The 19,563-nt window shown below is 39.6% G+C and overlaps 1 protein-coding gene across 1 annotated transcript in view; it reads left to right on the top strand.

Annotated features, from left to right (window-relative positions):
- Positions 1 to 617: 617 nt before the first annotated feature.
- VhaAC45 (Vacuolar H[+] ATPase AC45 accessory subunit) overlaps positions 618 to 19,563 on the top strand; it is a 235,691-nt gene continuing 216,745 nt past the window's right edge. Inside the window, exon 1 of the mRNA XM_090388204.1 lies at positions 618 to 832. Coding sequence (XP_090244330.1) covers positions 726 to 832 — 107 coding nt within the window. The 5' untranslated portion in view covers positions 618 to 725. The remainder of the gene's footprint in view (positions 833 to 19,563) is intronic.

The following is a 19,563-nucleotide window of genomic DNA, read 5'->3' as shown; positions in this document are numbered from 1 at the left end:
CATTCACACCGTGAACAACTCATGCACAACACAGCAGTAATACGACTTCTGGAGTGATGGACGTTGCATGCCTTCCACGGTGTGGATGATCTTTCAGGCTCTCCCTGAGTGATTACTCATGTTGTAGTGAGTCATCTTTCAGTCCCCTTTCCATTTCTTAACCATCGTACGAAGCAGCAACTTCCCCGAACGTTGTAACTATATACTCGTGAATTGCGTTAGTCCCTTTTACCCCAAATATTGTATGACTGGTTGGTGACTGATTTTGTCCCTCTTTCCTCGTTCAACCAACTTTGTTAACTTTAAGACCTTAAATTTAAAAAAAAAATATATAGAATAATATATCGTGAAACTGCATGAAACTTAGTCGGTTCCTATTTGCAATGTTATACATTAAGTAAAGAAATTTTTAACACTGTTCCTTTACCCTTTCATACTCAGGTCGTGATCTTTTTAGATTCCCTTCTCGAAACTTCCTGATGGTGTAGTTTGACATGCTGTACGCACAATTATTTGCGACATTGTACAAAAAGTGGCACCGTTTATCTGTACTTTTACGTTTATTAACAAGTAAACAGTTCCACTAGTGTCATGTGAAATTTTGTTGTGGTGTGTAATGGTTTTGTAATGTGTATATTTTGAAGCGGTCTTACGGTTTTCTGAATTGAGAAATTCTTCCTTTTTTAAATTGATTTTTCGTAGTAAATTGTTCGAGAAGTTTCAAGATGAACACTAGCATGAGGATTTTTATTATCTACATTTTAAAACTGTTTATTTGTTTTGGTTCGTCAGTTAGTGACCAAATGCCGGTTCTGTTTTGGGGGAAAAATAGGTTTGTTTCCTTCAAAACCTAATTAAATGCAAACGTTGATTTAGTGTTAGAGTATATAGAGTTTCCTTAGAAATGATTTTATTCAGTTCAGTTGTTGGATTTAAATATTTCTTTTAGGAATGCATTTTACGCTTCTACATTTACGGTGTATTAATTGTGTTTTGTAATTCTTTTTAATGATGAACTCTCCCACCCTCTTAAGTGATCACATTTTAAAAACATGAATGAAACCTTAAGCTAAAGCGATCACATTTTAAAAACATGAATATGTAATAATAATAAATAAAAATTATGTAATTTAGTCTATGCACTCCGTATTTCAGTTTTTTTAATTAAAAAAATCAGAAATTTCAGAAACAATTGGATTCCAAAAAACAACTGTATTGATTAATGTAAATAAAAAATATATTTCTAGGCAGGATTATGAATATTTTTAATATATCACCCTTGTTCGACTGTCACGATTTTATTTAGTGTTAGTATTGTCAGATGATGAAAGGAAGAAGGCTTATATGGCATCATCCAAAAAATTAAATCAAACACTTCCCTACATAACCTGCCTCTAATAATTTGTGTAATTGCTTCTTGAATTTATTCAAATTACCCACTTCCACAACGCAAGATTGAACCTTATATCATCAAAGTTTCTTGTGACAACCGACTAACTGGTTAAAATAAATTTATTAAAATAAAAGTATAATATATACATAAGATAAAACAAAAATAAAATAAAAGCATTAAAATACAATAAGATAAAAGTGTTAAAATATAATAAGATAAAAGCGTTAAAATATATAGTAGCTTTCGAAGCGAAGTGCCTCTTCATCAGCTAGTCTGTGACTGGTGTACTTCAGTATATATTAATGGTTACAATAGCACAAGTCAGCTGGGCATGATCATGTATCACGAGTCTGGTGTCGGTAAAGCAGAATTACGTACACGTGATGATCGTCAGTGCTCATCGCACTGCAATACAGTACATTCTATAATAGGGTGTGAATGTACTCCCCTCGTCCGGTTCATAGTACTATTATTGGTGGCTATATGTAGTGCTTCAAGCCATGAGCGTTAGCGGTAATCACGTGAATAGTGATTCAATATCCCGTTGGGGATCAAGATTATGCTGCTCAACCCAGTAATGTTCGGCAACTGCAGAGCGTTCAAAATTAGCCATTCGCAGAGCCACCTCATGTTCAGAAATCTGACCTCTCAATCTTCCACCACACTCACCTACATAACATCCCCCACAATCCGGACCCGTAATACGGTATAAGGAAACACTGTGGGAAAGGAGGAACAGGTGTTTTCACCTTAGAAATAATGGATTGTAATTTCCTCCCCAGAAGTTGCATGCATCATATATAATGGAGATGCAAAATCCTAACAAGACGTTCCAATACACCAGGATAATAGGGGATGTAGATGTTAGAGATAAATTGATTGGCGTGAGGCGGGTTAGATTTCGTAACAAATTTGTGAGCCTGAAGCTCACATCTATCTAGAACATGAGGTGACATGAGGTGGGTAGCTGCAATTTGAAAGCTCCACCCTAATTTTTGAAATCTCCAATTGCCTGTCACAGGTCAAACTAGAGTGCGTCCAAGCGCGGGAGAATAACGTACGCGCAGTGCTATGGAAATGACCAGGGGCGTGTGCAGAGCCATAATTGGTAAATTGGTCTGTGCACATTGGCTTCCTAAAAATGGAAGTTACTAAATGCGAATCCACGTGTTGGACTAACACATCCAAAAAAGGAAGGGTATTATCAACCTGTAGTTCAATCGTAAACTGAATGACGGGCGACAGAGAATTGAGATATTGCAGCAGCCCAGATTCTGATCCCTGGGGTACAATTGCAAAAATATCTTCAACATAACGACACCAGAGAGTGATAGGAATTGGTAAGTTCAAGAAAATCTGACTCTCAAGTTCTTCCATAGGACTCACAGGGGCACCCATAACTGTGCCATGTATTTGGCGAAACAGAGTCATTGAACATGCCCCCCCCCCCCGTTAAACAGAGATTTAGAGCAGTACAAATATCATCTGTAGAGAGTGACATTCTGTCTCCCAATGTGGCCTCCCTGCTCAAAAGACGTCTCGCGCCAATCTTTCAATTTTTAACCAGTCTGGTAGAAGATTGAAAGATTGGGTTTCTGAACATGAGGTGGCTCTGCGAATGGCTAATTTTGAACGCTCTGCAGTTGCTGAACATTATTGGGTTGAGCAGCACAATCTTGATCCCCAACGGGATATTGAAATCGATAATCACTATTCACGTGATTACCGCCAACGCTCATGGCTTGAAGCACTACACATAGCCACCAATAATAGTACTATGAACCGGACGAGGGGAGTACATTCACACCCTATTATAGAATGTACCGTATTGCAGTGCGATGAGCACTGGCGATCATCACGTGTACGTAATTCTGCTTTACCGACACCAGACTCGTGATACATGATCATGCCCAGCTGACTTGTGCTATTGTAACCATTAATATATACTGAAGTACACCAGTCACAGACTAGCTGATGAAGAGGCACTTCGCTTCGAAAGCTACTATATATTTTAACGCTTTTATCTTATTATATTTTAACACTGTTATCTTATTGTATTTTAATGCTTTTATTTTATTTCTTTTATCTTATGTATATGTTATATTTTTATTTTAATAAATTTATTTTAACCAGTTAGTCGGTCGTTGCAAAAAACTTTGATGATATAATGCAACCCGACGCACAAGGCCTGTTTTCTAAGATCGAACCTTGTTCTAACATACTACTACTGTCTGGCTGAGAGAAACATTTCCATACATCTACTTTGTAACTGTCCTTCCTTAATTTAAATTGATGCCCCCTTATATGTGTTGTCTGAGAAAGAGTAAAGATGCCAGTGACATTTAGCTTACTCAATCCATTGAAAGCTATAAACTTCACAGATACTGAAATTTGAAGAACTTGGCTAAATTTCACTCACTAATCTTGATGCCATTTTCTGTATCCATTTCAGATCCACATCCTTCCCGTATGCACCTTTCAAAACATAGCCAGACCATTTCAGCAACCCCAGAGCAACGTATCAACTCTGTGGTACTATATACTGACAGTGGTAGAGAATGAAAGGGACTTGGAGGTGGTTGTGCAGGCAGATATGAAGTTCTCTGAGCAGTGCAGACAGGCTGCAAGAGTAGCTCATGGAGTATTGTCAATGATATACAGGAATTTTTCCAGCAGGGATAAGGAGGTGATTATTCCCTTGTATAAGGCAATGGTCAGGCCACACCTAGAGTACTGTATACAGGTCTGGAGGCCTCATTTCAAGAAGGATGTAGAGCTGCTGGAAGGAGTACAGAGAAGGGCAACAAGATTAGTGAATGGAACAAAGGGGTGATCTTACGAAGAAAGGCTTAAGTTTTGCAAATTACAGTGTCTGGAGACTAGGCACCAGCAAGGTGATCTGATAGAGGTGTATAAAGCCTTGAATGGTTTGAGCATGCTCAATGCTGATGGGATTCTTCCTCTAGCTCAGAATAATCACCTGAAAGGGCTTAAATTGTTAGGTGGGTCGGAAAACTGCTAGCTTGGGGGGAGACAAAGACCAATAGATTGACAGTAGCCACTGGCAGAGGTGAAAGAGATTCTTGCACTGCTTCTATTAGAATGAGCAGAAGCCTGAAAAACAAGATGCATGGTATTTCAGAGACTGCTGGGAGCCATTGCGGTACAAATAAACACATGGGTTGTGTTAGGGTAGCTAAGAATAGAAACAGGTGCAGGTATACTTGCGTGTACACCAATGCTAGGAGTTTAGTAAATAAATTTGATGAATTTGAGGTATTGCTCAAAACATCAAAGGCAGATATTGTTGGGATATCAGAGACGTGGTGTCACACAGATATAAGGGATGCAGAACTGCAATTTGGGGAGTACAACGTCTACAGAAAGGATAGACAGGATAGGAAGGGGGGAGGGGTTATGCTATTAGTTAAGAAACACATAAAAACCAAGGAAGTGAAGCCAGTCGACATCGCTGGACAGTGCAGTGTTGAGTCAGTTTGGTGTGACATAAGCATTGGGAGATCAAAATTGAGAGTAGGAGTGTGCTATAGGCCTAATGACTCTGATGAGTATAATAAGGAACTGTACAGGGAAATAGAGTGGGCTAGTAAATCAGAGAGTCTTATAATGGGAGATTTTAATTTCCCAGATATTGACTGGAATTTGGGGGCTGGTTACTCACACACTAGCAGGGCTTTTGTGGATTTATCGGATGATTGTTTTCTACATCAGCATGTTCAGGAGGCAACTAGAGGGAGTAATACTCTTGATTTGATTATCAGCAGTGATTCTTCATGCATTAAGAATCTGCAGATAAATGAACCACTAGGTGGCAGTGATCACAGTGTGCTGAAGTGGGATTTACTGAAGGAGGTAACTACCATTAGGGGTAAAGGGAAGGGTTATTGCTTCCGTAAAGGCGACTACGATGGACTGAGACAGTATTTAAATTCTATACAGTGGGACCAACTGATGATGTTACCAACAGCAAATTCAAAATGGGAATCATTCAAAGAACATATCTTGGAAGCTACTAGGCTTTACATACCAACTAAGAAATATTGTTCAAGGTTTAGGCCAAAATGGATGTCAGATGAACTAATGAGGCATATGGCAGAGAAGAAAAATGCATGGGATACTTACAAATTAACACATGACACAGAAGCCTATGATAGATACAAGTTGATATGCAACCAAGTTACAAAGGAGGTTAGGAAGGCGAAGGCAGATTACGAGAAATCCTTGGCAAGGGATGCAAAGAAAAACAGCAAAGAGTTCTTTACTTATGTAAACTCTAGAAGGAAGGGGATGAATCAGATTGGTCCACTTGATATTGATGGGTCAACTGTTGATGATCCTGCTCAGGTAGCTAACAAACTAAATGAATATTTTGCATCGACATTCACACATGAGGAGTTATTCAGCAAGGGGAATGCCAGAGGTGTATTCAACTCTAGCAGTAAGCTACAGAATCTTGAAATAACTGGGAGTAAAGTGGAGGAGAAACTGTTGAAGATAAACACAAGAAAGGCACCCGGGGTGGATGGGATCTATCCAGTTATATTAAAGGAGGCAGCAAAGGAAGTAAGCAAACCCTTAGCCATAATTATGAGAGCTTCCTTGGACTCAGGGGAGGTACCCATAGACTGGAAATGTGCAAATGTGACCCCAATTCACAAAGGAGGATCAAAGGCTGACACAAGTAACTATAGACCTGTGAGCTTAACTTCTGTTCCAGGAAAATTAATGGAGGCACTGGTTAAAGAAGCACTGCAGGATCATTTAGACAAGACTTCAGTTATAGCTCAGACACAGCATGGTTTTGTTAAGGGGAAGTCTTTCCTGACCAACTTGAGTGGATACTATGATGCAGTCACAAAAGAACTGGATGCAGGGAATAACTTTGATATTATATACTTGGATCTTAGAAAGGCTTTTGATACTGTTGCACATGGAAGACTGCTACACAAATTGGAGCAGTGTGACATTGGAGGCAAATTGCTGCTATGGATAAAGGGGTGGTTGAGTGGGAGAAGACAGAGAGTGGTAATCAATGGACACTGTTCATCGTGGACTAATGTTATTAGTGGAGTCCCTCAGGGCTCAGTGTTGGTCCATTATTGTTTTCTGTATTTATAAATGATATTGATGATGGTATATCAAGCTTAATGTCCAAGTTTGCAGATGATACAAAGGTTGGCAGGGTTGTCAAGGACACTACTGACACTACACTGCTGCAACAGGATCTGGAAAGGTTGAGCAGATGGGCTGAGAGGTGGCAAATGAAGTTTAACATTGACAAATGTAAAGTACTACACATGGGAAACAGCAACCCCAGGGCAACGTATCAACTCTGTGGTACTACACTGACAGTGGTAGAGAATGAAAGGGACTTGGGGGTGATTGTGCAGGCAGATATGAAGTTCTCTGAGCAGTGCAGACGGGCTGCAAGAGTAGCTCATGGAGTATTGTCAATGATATACAGGAATTTTTCCAGCAGGGATAAGGAGGCGATTATTCCATTGTATAAGGCAATGGTCAGGCCACACCTAGAGTACTGTATACAGGTCTGGAGGCCTCATTTCAAGAAGGATGTAGAGCTGCTGGAACGAGTACAGAGAAGGGCAACAAGATTAGTGAATGGAACAAAGGGGTGCTCTTACGAGGAAAGGCTTAAGTTTTGCAAATTACAGTGTCTGGAGACTAGGCACCAGCGAGGTGATCTGATAGAGGTGTATAAAGCCTTGAATGGTTTAAGCATGCTCAATGCTGATGGGATTCTTCCTCTAGCTCAGAAAAATCACCTGAGAGGGCATAAATTCAAATTGAGGAAAGACAGATGTAGGATAGACGTGCGGAAATTTGCCTTTAGCCAGCGGGTGGTTGGTTGGTGGAATAGACTGCCATCCCTTGTGGTGGAGGTTGATAGCCTAAATAAGTTTAAGGCTTAGCTGGACAGGTATTTTGAACGAACAGAGGGGTGAAGTGGAAGTGGGTTTTTTTTTTTTTTTTTTTTTTTGGCTGATGCTGCATAAGCTTGCTTTCTTGCATCAAATGCCTCTACTAATGCTAATGCTAAATTCAAATTGAGGAAAGACAGATGTAGGATAGACGTGCGGAAATTTGCCTTTAGCCAGCGGGTGGTTGGTTGTGGGAACAGACTTCCATCCCTTGTAGTGGAGGTTGATAGCCTAAATAAGTTGAAGGCTCAGCTGGACAGGTATTTTGAACGAACAGAGGGGTGAAGTGGAAGTGGGGGTTTTTTTTTTTTTTTTTTTGGCTGATGCTGCATAAGCTTGCTTTCTTGCATCAAATGCCTCTACTAATGCTAATGCTAATTTCCTAATGCAACAGAATAATCATCTCTTTATCCATGCTAGCAAAATTCCTGTATGTATATCGTTGACAAAATCCTATTCTGGCAGCCTGCCTGCATTATTCAGAGAACTTGATGTCTTAATACACAGTTAGCCTCAGATCTTTTTGTTCTCCATGCCCCAGATTGGTACCACACAACTGGTGTATTTTAGAATTCTGGTTCTGATATGTAGTACCTTGAATTTCTCAATGTTAAACTTTAATTGCCACTTCTCAGCACATCTGCATAATTTTTCTAGATCTTGTTGCAGTAGCGTACCTTGAATACTATCATTAACAATCCTGCCAACTTTTGTAACTTAGATATTAAGCCTGATATGCCTTCATCAATATGTTTAATAACTAATAAAAACAACAATGGAACCAGCACTGAACCCTGGGAGACTCCACTGATAATATTAGTTTAAAAAGAGCAGTGCCTGTCGATAACCACCCACCCTGTCTTCTTCCACTCAGCCACCCCTTTATATGTGCTCCTAATGCCACACTATCCCAAATTGTAGAGCAGTAGTGGAACAGTATCAAAAGCTTTTCTGTCAGTATTATTTTTTGCAACCAGTTCCTTTATTATATATGGTTATAGGGGAAATGGTCACATTTTTAAAAAACTGACACTTTATTCATAAAACATGCTCTGCATGGTTGCCATTCCCTTGAAAACGCACAGAGCTCTCCCACTCATGTTGAATGTTGCATTAACACATCTGGTATTATGCATGTAATTGCATTTCGAATGCATTCTTTTAGATGATTCATATTTTGTATCCTTTCTTGGTGCACCATGGCCTTTAAATGTCCTTACAAGTAAAAATTGAGTGGGCTGAGGTCTGGAGACCTAGGAGGTGACTCCACGGGATCACGGCAGTTTCTGGGGTCCAATCCAGAATTCCAGAAACTGCTGAATCAACCATTGGCACATGCATATACCGTAATGGGGTGGTGCCCAGCTTTGCTGGAAATTCTCTGTTCTTGTTTAGCAGGGACGGCATGATCACGTCTTGCAGTATGTTTAGGTACATTTCAGCATTCAGATTTGTGTCAAAGAAAACAGGTCCGACAATTTTGTTTCCCCATATCCTGCACCACACCATCAGTTTTCCTGCACCTTGCATCTTTGAGGGGGCGCCTCCATAACCAGGTGAGCAGGAGCAGCAGTGTGTAGCACACACTTCTTGATTAGACCCGGGTTCAAGCCCGTGACCACCAAATATGGAGGATGCGGAAAGGTCAGGGAATGACCACCGCATATCCCCGGAGCAATATGGCCTTAGTTGCTAAGCTGCTAAAAACCAAATAACAACAACAACAACAACATCTTTGAGGGACTCATCCAGTGCACATTGGTATCTTTCCAGTAATGTAGGTTTTGGCAATTAACTACGCCATTAACCTAAAAATTGGCTTTACAGTAAACAAGATCCCAGATGAGAAGTTTGCACCACCGTCCAATTTGTTTACTGCCCATTCGCAAAATACCATCCGCCTATCTGGGTCATCTTCACTAAGATGCTGCAACATTTGCATTTTGTATGGTTGCCATTTGTGCTTTTTCACGATGCAGACAATACTCAATTGGCTGACACTGCTTTCTGCAGACAACAGTCGTGTGCTTTTTTGGGGATACTTTGCAAATGCTGCCATTACATTGTCGGTTGTGCTGCTTTCATTGGTGTATGTTTATGGATGACTACTTCTCGGTTGGCCAGTAACACTTCCAGTCTTTCTGAACTTCACAATAAGTTTGGCAACAGCATGTGTGATGTGCTTGCCATGTCTCTTGTTAAATTCCATTGCAACCTTGTGACACCATCGTGATCTGGCCATGAGAATAATTTTTATAAGCTCTTTTATGGACAAAGGCATTTTAGAAGGGTGCCTAAAAACAGAAAAAAAAGAAATATTCCCTATTTATGGAGACTTTTGAATCACCCTGATGTAGTATCCAATCTGCTTGGTCAGCATACAATGCAAGAAAGCAAGCTTATGCAACATCAGCCAAAAAAAAAAAAAAAAAACCATCTCATTTCATCCTTCCATTTGTTCCAAATCCTGTCCAGCTCAGCCTTACATTTATTTAGGCTATCTATTTCCTCAACAAAACATGGAAGTCTGTTCCACCAATCAACCACCTGCTGGCTAAAGGAAAATTCCGCACATCTCTTCTACAACTATCTTTCCTCAATTTGAATTTATGCCCCCTCAGGTTTGTAAACAGAGCAAGAGGAAGAATTTCATCAGCATTGAGTTTGTTCAACCTGATCAAGGCCTTATACACCTCAATCAGATCACCTCGCTTGTGCCTAGTCTACAGGAGCTGTAATTTGCAGAACTTAAGCCTTTCTTGGTAAGAGCACCCCTTTGTTTCCCTCACCAATCTTGTTGCCCTTCATTGTACTCATTCTAGCAACTCTACATCCTTCCTAAAATGAGGTCACCAGACCTGTACACAGTACTCAAGGTGTGGTCTGACCACTGCCTTGTACAACAGGATAATCACCTCCCTGTCCCTACTAGAAAAATTCCTATATATCATTGACAAGACTCCATGACCTGCCCTTGGCCACCTGTCTGCACTGTTCAGCAAACTTCATATTTGACTGCACAATTATCCCCAGGTCTTTTTCACTTTCCATTTCCCTGAGTGTAGTACCACACAGTTGGTAAGTTCTCTTGGATTATTGCTACCCATATGCAATACTTTGCATTTGTCAGTGTTAAACTTCAGTTGCCACTTCTCAACCCATTTGCCTAACTTATCTAGATGTTACGTAAGCTCATACACTTGCTTTCTTGCATTGCATGCCACTATTACTATAGATCCAGTTGGAGTAGCATACTGTCTTTACTGTCATTAACGACCCTGCCAACTTTTGTATCATCTGCAAACTTGGACATTAATCCTGATATACTTTCATCAATATCATTGATGAATACACAAACTAACAATGGGCCTAGCACTGAACCCTGGGGAACTTCATTAATAACATTTGTTCCCGAAGAGCAGTGTCCATTGATTATCACTCTCTGTCGTCTCCCACTCAACTATCCCTTTATCCATTGTAGCAACTTACCCTTAATGCCATACCTTTCCAATTTGTACAGCAGTTTTCCATGTGCAACAGTATCAAAATCTTTCCTGAATATTTTTGACATTCAGTTCCTTTGTGACCACATCATAGTGTCCAATCAAATTGGTCAGACAAGACCTCCCTTTAGCAAACCCATGCTGGGTCATAACTATTACTGCAGTGTTGTCTAGATGATCCTACAATGCTTCTTTAACCAGTGACTCCATTATTTTCCCCAGAACACAAGTTGAACTAACAGGTCTATAATTACTTGTCACCTTTTCAGCCCTCTTTGTGAATTGGTGATACATTTGCACACCTCCAGTCCATGGGGACCTCCCTGAATCCAAGAAAACTCTCATAATTTTGGTTAAGGGTTTGCTTACTTCCTTTCTTGCCTCCCTTAATATAACTGGATAGATCTCATCCACCCCAGGTGCCTTCCTTATATTTAACTTCACAATTTCTCCTCCACTTTGCTCTCAGTTATTATGAAATCACTTAGCACTCTGTTAGAGTTTGATAAACATCTGGCATTCCCCTCATTCATTGAATAACTCCTCATGTGAATGTAGATGCAAAATATTCATTCAGTTTATCAGCTATCTGAGCACGATCATCAATAGTTAACCCATTTCTGTTAAGCAGTCCAATCTGATTCATCCCTTTCCTTCTAGAGTTTACAAAGTAAAGAACTCTTTGCTGTTTTTCTTTGCATCCTTTGCCAAAGATGTCTTGTAATCGGCTTTTGCCTGCCTAACCTCCATTGTGACTTGATTACACACAAGCTTATATCTGCCATAGGCTTATGTGTCACCTGATAATTTATATGCATCCCATACATTTTTTTTTCTCTGCTACGAGCCTCATTTCATCTGACATCCATTTAGGCCTGAATCTTGAACAGTATTTCTTAGTTGGAATGAAAAGCCTACTAGCCTCCAAAATTAAGTCGCTGAAGGCTTGTCCTGTTAAGGCCCATTATTTCCCAAAATTAAGTTCCATTGTCCACGAACATCAATTGGATGCACTTCCTTAGATTTTGTGTTTCTTAACTAACAGCATAACCTCTCCTCCCTTCCTCTCCTGCCTATCCTATCTGTACACATTGCACTCCCCAAATTTCAATTCTGCACTGCTTATATCTGTGTGACACCACATCTCTGATATCCCAACAAAATTTGCCTTTGATGTCTTGACTAGCACTTCAAGCTTATCATATTTATTAACTATACTCTTAGCATTGGTGTACATGCAAGTATACCTGCACATGTTTCTGCTCTTAGTTACCCTAACACAGCCCATGTATTAATTTGTTCCACTATGACTCCCAACAGTTCTGGAAATCTCCATTTCCTTGCTTTCAATGCTGCTGCTGCTCATTCTAATAGAAGCAGTGCAAGAATTACTTTTCCCTCTGCCTGTGGCCACTGTTAACCTTTTAGTCTGTGTATCCCCCAAGCTAGCAGTTTTCCGACCCACCTAACACTGCCTTGATAGCAAGAGTAAATATTATTGCACCCTTTCTATTTAATTGTACCCCATTCCTGTAGAAGCAGTCTCTTCTGTCAATAATTATGAGAACATCCTTGGATTCAGTGGAGGTCATTATGGACTGGAGATTTGCAAATGTATGCCTAATTCATGAAGAGGATCAAAAGGCCACATGAGTAATCACAGACCTGTTAGCTTAATGTCTTAAATTCGAGCCCATGGCCCAAGGAAAATAATGAAATCACTGGCATAGACATGCAATTATACTGCAATCACAGCATGGATTTGTTAAGGGGTGCTCTTGTCTAACCAACCTGATAAATTACTATGATCCTGTGACCAAGGAACTGTATTCAGAAAACAATTTTGATATCATATACTTGGATTTCAGCAAGGTTTTTGACGCTGTTGCATGTAAAAGACTGCTATACAAACTGGAGCAATGTGACATTAAGGACAAGTTACTGCTTTGGATAAAGGGATGGTTAAGTGGAAGAAGAAAGAGCATGGTTATCAATGGGCACTACTCTTTGTGTAATAATGCTATTCATGGAGTTCTTTAGGGGTCAGTGCTGGACCCATCGTTGTTTTCAGTATTTATCAGTGATATTGATGAAGGTACATTAGGCTTAATGTCTAATTTTGCAGATGATAAAATATTGACAGGATGGTTAACAACAGCCATCAGGATGAGATTACTGCAACAAGATCTAGGAAACTGCAACAAGATCAAGATCATTTGTCCACTTGATGTTGGTTGGTTTAACTGTAGATAATCCTGCTCAGTTTACTGAAAAACTGAATAGGTATTTTGCATCCACATTCACATATGATGAGTTCTTTAGGAAGATGAATGCCAGAAGTTCATCAATCTGACAGAGAACTAAATTATTTTGTGATAACTGAGAGGAAAGCTGAAGAGAAATTGTTGAAGTTTAACATAAAAAAGGTGCCTAGATTGGGTGGATCTATCCAATTATATTAAGAGAGGCAACAAGGAGGTAAGTAAATGCATAGCCATAATTATGAGAGCATCTTTGGATTCAGGGGATATCACCGTGAACTGGATATATGCAAATATATTCTCAGTTCACAAAGGGTAATCAGTGGGTGATTATGAATAATTACAGACCTGTTAACTTAACTTCTGTTCCAGAAAATAGGATCACTGGTTAAAGAAGTCATGCAGGATCATCCAGACAAACATAATTATTCTTCAGTCACTGCGTGGATTTGTTAAGTGGCAATCTTGTCTGACCAATCTAATTGGATAGTATGATGCAGTAACAAAGGAACTGTGGATGCAAATAATAATTTAAATTTCATATATTTGGATTTCTAGGAAAGCTTTAGATAACAATCTAAAGCTTTCCTGAAATTGGAGCTGTTGCACATAAATCAGTGTTGTATAAATTGGAGCTGTATGGCATTAAGGGCAAGTTAATGCTATGGATAAAGGGATGGTTGAGTGGGAGAAGAGAGAGAGTAGTTATTAATGTACACTGCTCTTCGTGGAATAATGTTATTAGTGGAGTTACAGGGTTCATTGTTTTGATTTCATATTTATTAATGTTATTGATGAAGGTATATGAGTCTTAATGTCTAAGTTTGCAGATGATCAAGGTTGGCAGGGTGGTTAATGACAGTAATCAAGTTAAGCTATTGCAACAAGATCTAAAAAAAATTACAGATGGGCTGAGAAATGGCAGTTAAAGTTTAACATTGACAAATGCAAGGTACTGCATATGGGTAACAGTAATCCCAGATTAATGTACAAACTGTTGGTTCTGAACTCAGGGTAGTGGAAAATGAAAAAGACCTGGGCCATTCGTGCAGTCAAGTATGAAGTTCTCTCAGCAATGCAGACAGGCTGCCAGGAGAGCTCATTAGGTTTTTTTAACGATATATAGTAAGTTTACTAAGAGGGATAAGGAGCTAATTAGCCCATTGTAAAAGACAGTGGTTTTGCTGCATCTTGAGTACTGCATACAGTTCTGGAGGCTTCGTTTTAGGAAGGACATAGATCTGCTGGAACAGGTGCAGAGAAGGGCATCAAGATTGATGAAGGGAACAAAAAGGTGGTCTTACCAAGAAAGGCCGCAGTTTTGCAAATTGCAGATCTAATTGAGCTGTCTAAGGCATTGAAAGGATTGGGCAAACTCAGTACTGATGGTATTCTTCCTGTTGCTCAGACTACACACATTGAGGTGACATAAATTCAAATTGTGGAAGGACAATTGCAGGATAAATGTGCATTGATTTGCCTTCAGCCAGCAAGTGATTGATTGCTGGAACAAACTTTGATCTGTTGTGTAAGTGGGTATTTCAAATAAATTCAAGGAAGAACTAGATAAATTGTTGCAAGTGATGAACAAGTGATGTGGGAATATATATATATATATATTTGTCTGATGCTTTAGAACTTGCTTTCTTGCATTGTATGTCACCACTACCACCGCTACTAATAATAATAATTGCAAACCTTCAGCATCCCGGCAAGCTTGGTCTATGTCACTAGAAAGCTGAAGCTAGCTGGAGTTGTGAACATTAACGTCATTAAGGAAACTTTCCTTATCATTAGGAAAGTTGGACTGGAGAAAGTCAGTTTTAAAAAATGGAAGTCAAAGAACTCCTAGTGATTAGTACAGTTCGGAGAATGGTGGTGGCAACAAATGAATTTGACAGAATGGAGTCGAGAGATTTTAAGCCAGAGAAGATCAAAAAGAGGGTATTCCAAATTAGTCTTTGACAGCGAATATCTGAGCAAACATATGCATGTGCATGTGTACCATCTTTGAAGTGAAAGGAATAATATAGTGAATAATTAAGACAACTGAAATGAGCAGTGGTTAAGGCAACCAATAATTGATTCTGTCAAAAAGTGAGTGGAGGTTGACAGACTGCAGGTGGAAATAGAAATAATTGAGATTGGAACTGAGACCATGTATGTTTGTGAAATGAATTTTTTTTTTCAGATTTTTAAATCTTTTCACAAATCAGTTTGTTCTAGTAATATGACTGTGACATTTGATAGATAAAATAAAAGTGGATGGGGGGACATGTATGAAGTAATGAAATTTTTGGATAATACATACACCACCACCTACATATGCCCAGCTCATTGACATAACTTTACCTCAGTAATGCTCCTTTCATATACAGGGTGTTTCAAAAGTGATGGTCAATAATTTAAAGGTGAACTGTACAGACTACAATATGCAAAAAAAGCTAGTAAACATGGATCCTTAAGTGAATCGTTTTCGAGCTATTGCACATTTCTAGTTGGGATCCACCACTGACAATGTGAAATATACAGAGTTAGGATCCACCACTGACTTGTTTGTTTAGATTAGGTTATGCTCATTCTCTCCGTTTCCCCTCTATTAATGCTCTGAGATTTAGCAGGCATACTAGTACTTGTCAAAGGAGGCGCCTCCGTAGCCAGGTGGGAAGGAGCAGCAGTGCGTAGCACACGCTTCTTGATTAGACCGGGGTTCGAGCCCGTCACCACCAAATATGGAGGATGCGGAAAGGTCAGGGAATGACCACCGCATATCCCGGAGCAATATGGCCTTAGTTGCTAATGCTCCTAAAAACCAAAAAACAAACAAACAAACTTGTCAAAGGATAGTTAACATGGAAAGAGATTACAGCAACGAAGAGTATGCGGACACACACTTCATGTATGGTAAAGCCAATGGCAGTGCACTTGAGGCTGCATGTTTGTACAGCACCTAGCTGCCCACCTAGCTACGGCGCCTCTGTAGCTAGGTGGGCAGGAGCAGTAGTGCATAGCACACGCTCCTTGATTAGACTGGGGTTCGAGCCCATGGCCACCAAATACCGAGGATGTGGAAAGGTCAGGGAATGACCACCGCATATCCCTGGAGTAATATGGCCTTAGTTGCTAATGCTCCTAAAAACCAAATAACAACAACAACAACAACATGTTTGTACCAAGAAGCATTTCCCCGCCGAAGGCAGCCCAACAGGTGTGCACATTCATTAGGGTACATCAATGCCTTAGAGAACATGGGTGCTTCGCACATGGAGTACGAGCAGGTAGGCCCAGAAGCATAACACCTGATGTTGAGGAAAGGGTGTTAGAATGAACATCCTGTAACATCTAACATCTGTAAAATCCTGCATTGTTGAAACCAAAAATTAAAAATGTATTATCTTATGTTTAATAAAACCACCCTTAGCAAAGGATTCACAGCTTTTTGCTAAACTAGTGCTCCCATAGTCAGTGGTGGATCTTAACAGAAAATGTGCATTATCTCAAACGGTTCATTTGCGGTCCGATGTTCACTGGGACTTTTTTGCTTATTTTAGTTTGTACTTTTCACCTTTAAATTATTGACCATCATTTTTGAAACGCCCTATATACTACTCAGACTGCCTCCAGTCACTAGTTGCCAGAGTAGAGGTAAGATTATATACTAAATGACATGGCTGCCTCATAGAGAGTTACTAGTAGGTTTGGTCCAGTAAATCATCTGTAGTAGACAGCTTGCGAAAACCTTTTTAGAGCTGTACCTGTGAAATGTAAGGAAGATTGAATTTCACTGTAATAACCATCATACCCTCAAAAGACATCACTCATACTGCTTGATGGAATAGGTGGAGTTGTCGGAGTAAAGTGGAGGTATTGCACAGTTTGATGAACGTCATCTACCACCTAGTATTTCCTGGTGACACAGAGGGGCAGCATTTCTCTGTGTAGCATAAATGCCACCCTGATTCCTGTTTACATTGGTTCACACCTGTTTGGTCACCTGCACTGTATTAGCTGCAGAGTTTCAGGACTTGTTTGCTGAGGTATATCCAGGGTTACTAAGAGTCCCACCATCGTGAATGTGCAAGCAAAGGATTTGGTTGTTGCAGAACAGCCAGACTCCACTGAAATTTTCTCTGGGCAATGCACAAGTATCATTTCCATCAGTGCTTTAGATTTCCAGCTGATAAGCTCTAGCATGTACCCAATAGAATGTCTGTGGCAACACTCAGGGGCCAAATTCCTGTATAGTTGACCACCGAACTCATTAGTCATTAAACCTATAATGCTTTCATTTTTGCTTTCCAAGTGTTATGTTACGCTGAACTGACTCAATATTACACTGGCTACCCACGTTGACTGGGAATATTGCCTTAGATTTTATGTGCTTCTTAACTAAGGACATAACTTCTTCCCCTCTATTTCTGTTCTTTTTGTACACATTGTTTTCCCCATATTCAAATTCTGCATCCCTTATGGCACCTGGGTTACTGAACTCCTAGCATTAGTTTATACACAAGTCTACATTTATTCAAGATCTAGGTGTCCCTTCCAAAAGTTGGTATCCAGGTGGGGGGGTGTAGGAATGGAGACAGTATACTAAAAAAATATCTTCTGGAACAGCCATTATGCAAACTCAAGTCATAGATGACTTGAGTTTGCATAATGTTTTCCTTGCTTATTAGTATTAAATTTGTATAATGCCAATTCCATGCTGTGATATTTAATGGTTTGTTGATAATTGAATATGGAAAATTAAAGCTTTTATAAATTTCATTGTGATTAACTTTTATCTAGATTTTAAATAGAATGTAAATGGCCATCTTAGCTATTACCAACTTACTGAAGCAACTTACTTCCTGTAAGAATTCCTCTGGCCAGTATTACAATGGAAGAAAACCAAAAAGTACAAGAGATAATAAATTACCAAATCACTTTCTAACTTAAGAACACCTGACTTTTGACTGTCATGCTTGTGAACAAAACTCCATAAAATAACTTCATTGATGAAAATGCTGTTTCACAAATGTTCATTTGTGAAAACCTTATACTGTTTGTGAATCATTTGTGAAAACATTATACTGGTTGTGAATCATTTATGAATGTTCTTTTTTTTCTTGTTCAATTAAAATAGGATAGCTTGCTATATTGATGTTGAATAAGAAACTTATGAAATTCTTTATGGGAAAATTTTTACAAGTTCAAAATTAAGTTAAATAAAGTAAAATAATAATAATAATAATAATATTATTATTATTATTATTAGTCATATGGTGCAAGGAAGCCTGAGGCTTATGCTGCGCCAGCCAAAAAAAAAAAAATTTCTGATTTACCCAGAGAGAGAGAGAGACAGAGACAGACAAGGGTAGAAGGGAATCACCAAGAAAAAGAAGAATGACGATATCCAGCTCAGGACCCTGGGTGTGTCAAGCCCATACTCACCAGATGTGAGAAGGAATGAAGCCAGCATTTCAGTAGCCACTTTGCCTTTTCTTATTTGGCTAAAAGTATAAAGAAAGAAAGAAAAATAAAAAAACATCTAGAAATATAGTGTTGTTAAAAATTTAAGGGTTGCCAAAATAGAGGATTATTTACAAGTAAGAGTTGAAGGGAAAGCCAGGTAAGTGAATCCTGCTGTTGCATAATTTATAAATGCTTACTTGGTTTCCTGCTGACAGGATTATATTGCACAATTCCTAAGTGATGAGGTGCAAAGCCAGAGTGATCCTTAAGACTGTCTGTTCATCAACCCAAGGTATGGGGAAGGGCTCCAGTGGACACAGTCATGGGTAATCCAATTCTGGGACTTTTTTGCCAGAATCCATGTTAGGTTGGTGCTTTGTTGGCCTCTGTCAAGAGGCAGGGGAGGACGAAGTCTGGTGATGAATGCAGATTTCTTCTGCTGTTACATGTGATTTTTGGCCATTATCCATGTGGATCTATGGGGGAAGACCCTGTGGTTCATTGGTGGATGATGGGGGATTCTGTGCTGCAAAGCACCTTTACTGTGAATTCATGTTGTTATTGCATCTTGTTCTTAGGGCCTCCTAAAATTGAGTCTGCGATTTGGTAGCTGGTCACCTCGTTTGGTTAGAAGAGTCCTGGCCTCATTGAGGATAGTGAGCCATTATAGGGAAGATGGATTCCGCCTCCGTAGCCAGGTGGGCAGGAGCAGCAGTGCGTAGCACACGCGTCTTGATTAAACCGGGATGTGAGCCCGTGACCACCAAATACGGAAGATGTGGAAAGGTCAGGGAATGACCACCGCATATCCCCGGAACAATATGGCCTTAATTGCTAATGCTCCTAAAAACCAAAATAACAATAAGGAGGATGGGATATTTTTCCTTATTTCTGTTAAAGTTTGAGGAAGGCTTCACTGGCCTTCAGATTCTCCAGTATAAGGCCCTAGAATGTTCCCTTATGTGAGGTTCTAGGTGCTAGTAGGATTG

This window comes from Mastigoproctus giganteus, chromosome 13 (assembly GCF_048544385.1).
Source record: "Mastigoproctus giganteus isolate SK-2022 chromosome 13, ASM4854438v1, whole genome shotgun sequence".
Classification (NCBI taxonomy): domain Eukaryota; kingdom Metazoa; phylum Arthropoda; class Arachnida; order Uropygi; family Thelyphonidae; genus Mastigoproctus; species Mastigoproctus giganteus.
This window is presented reverse-complemented; position numbering and strand designations above follow the sequence as displayed.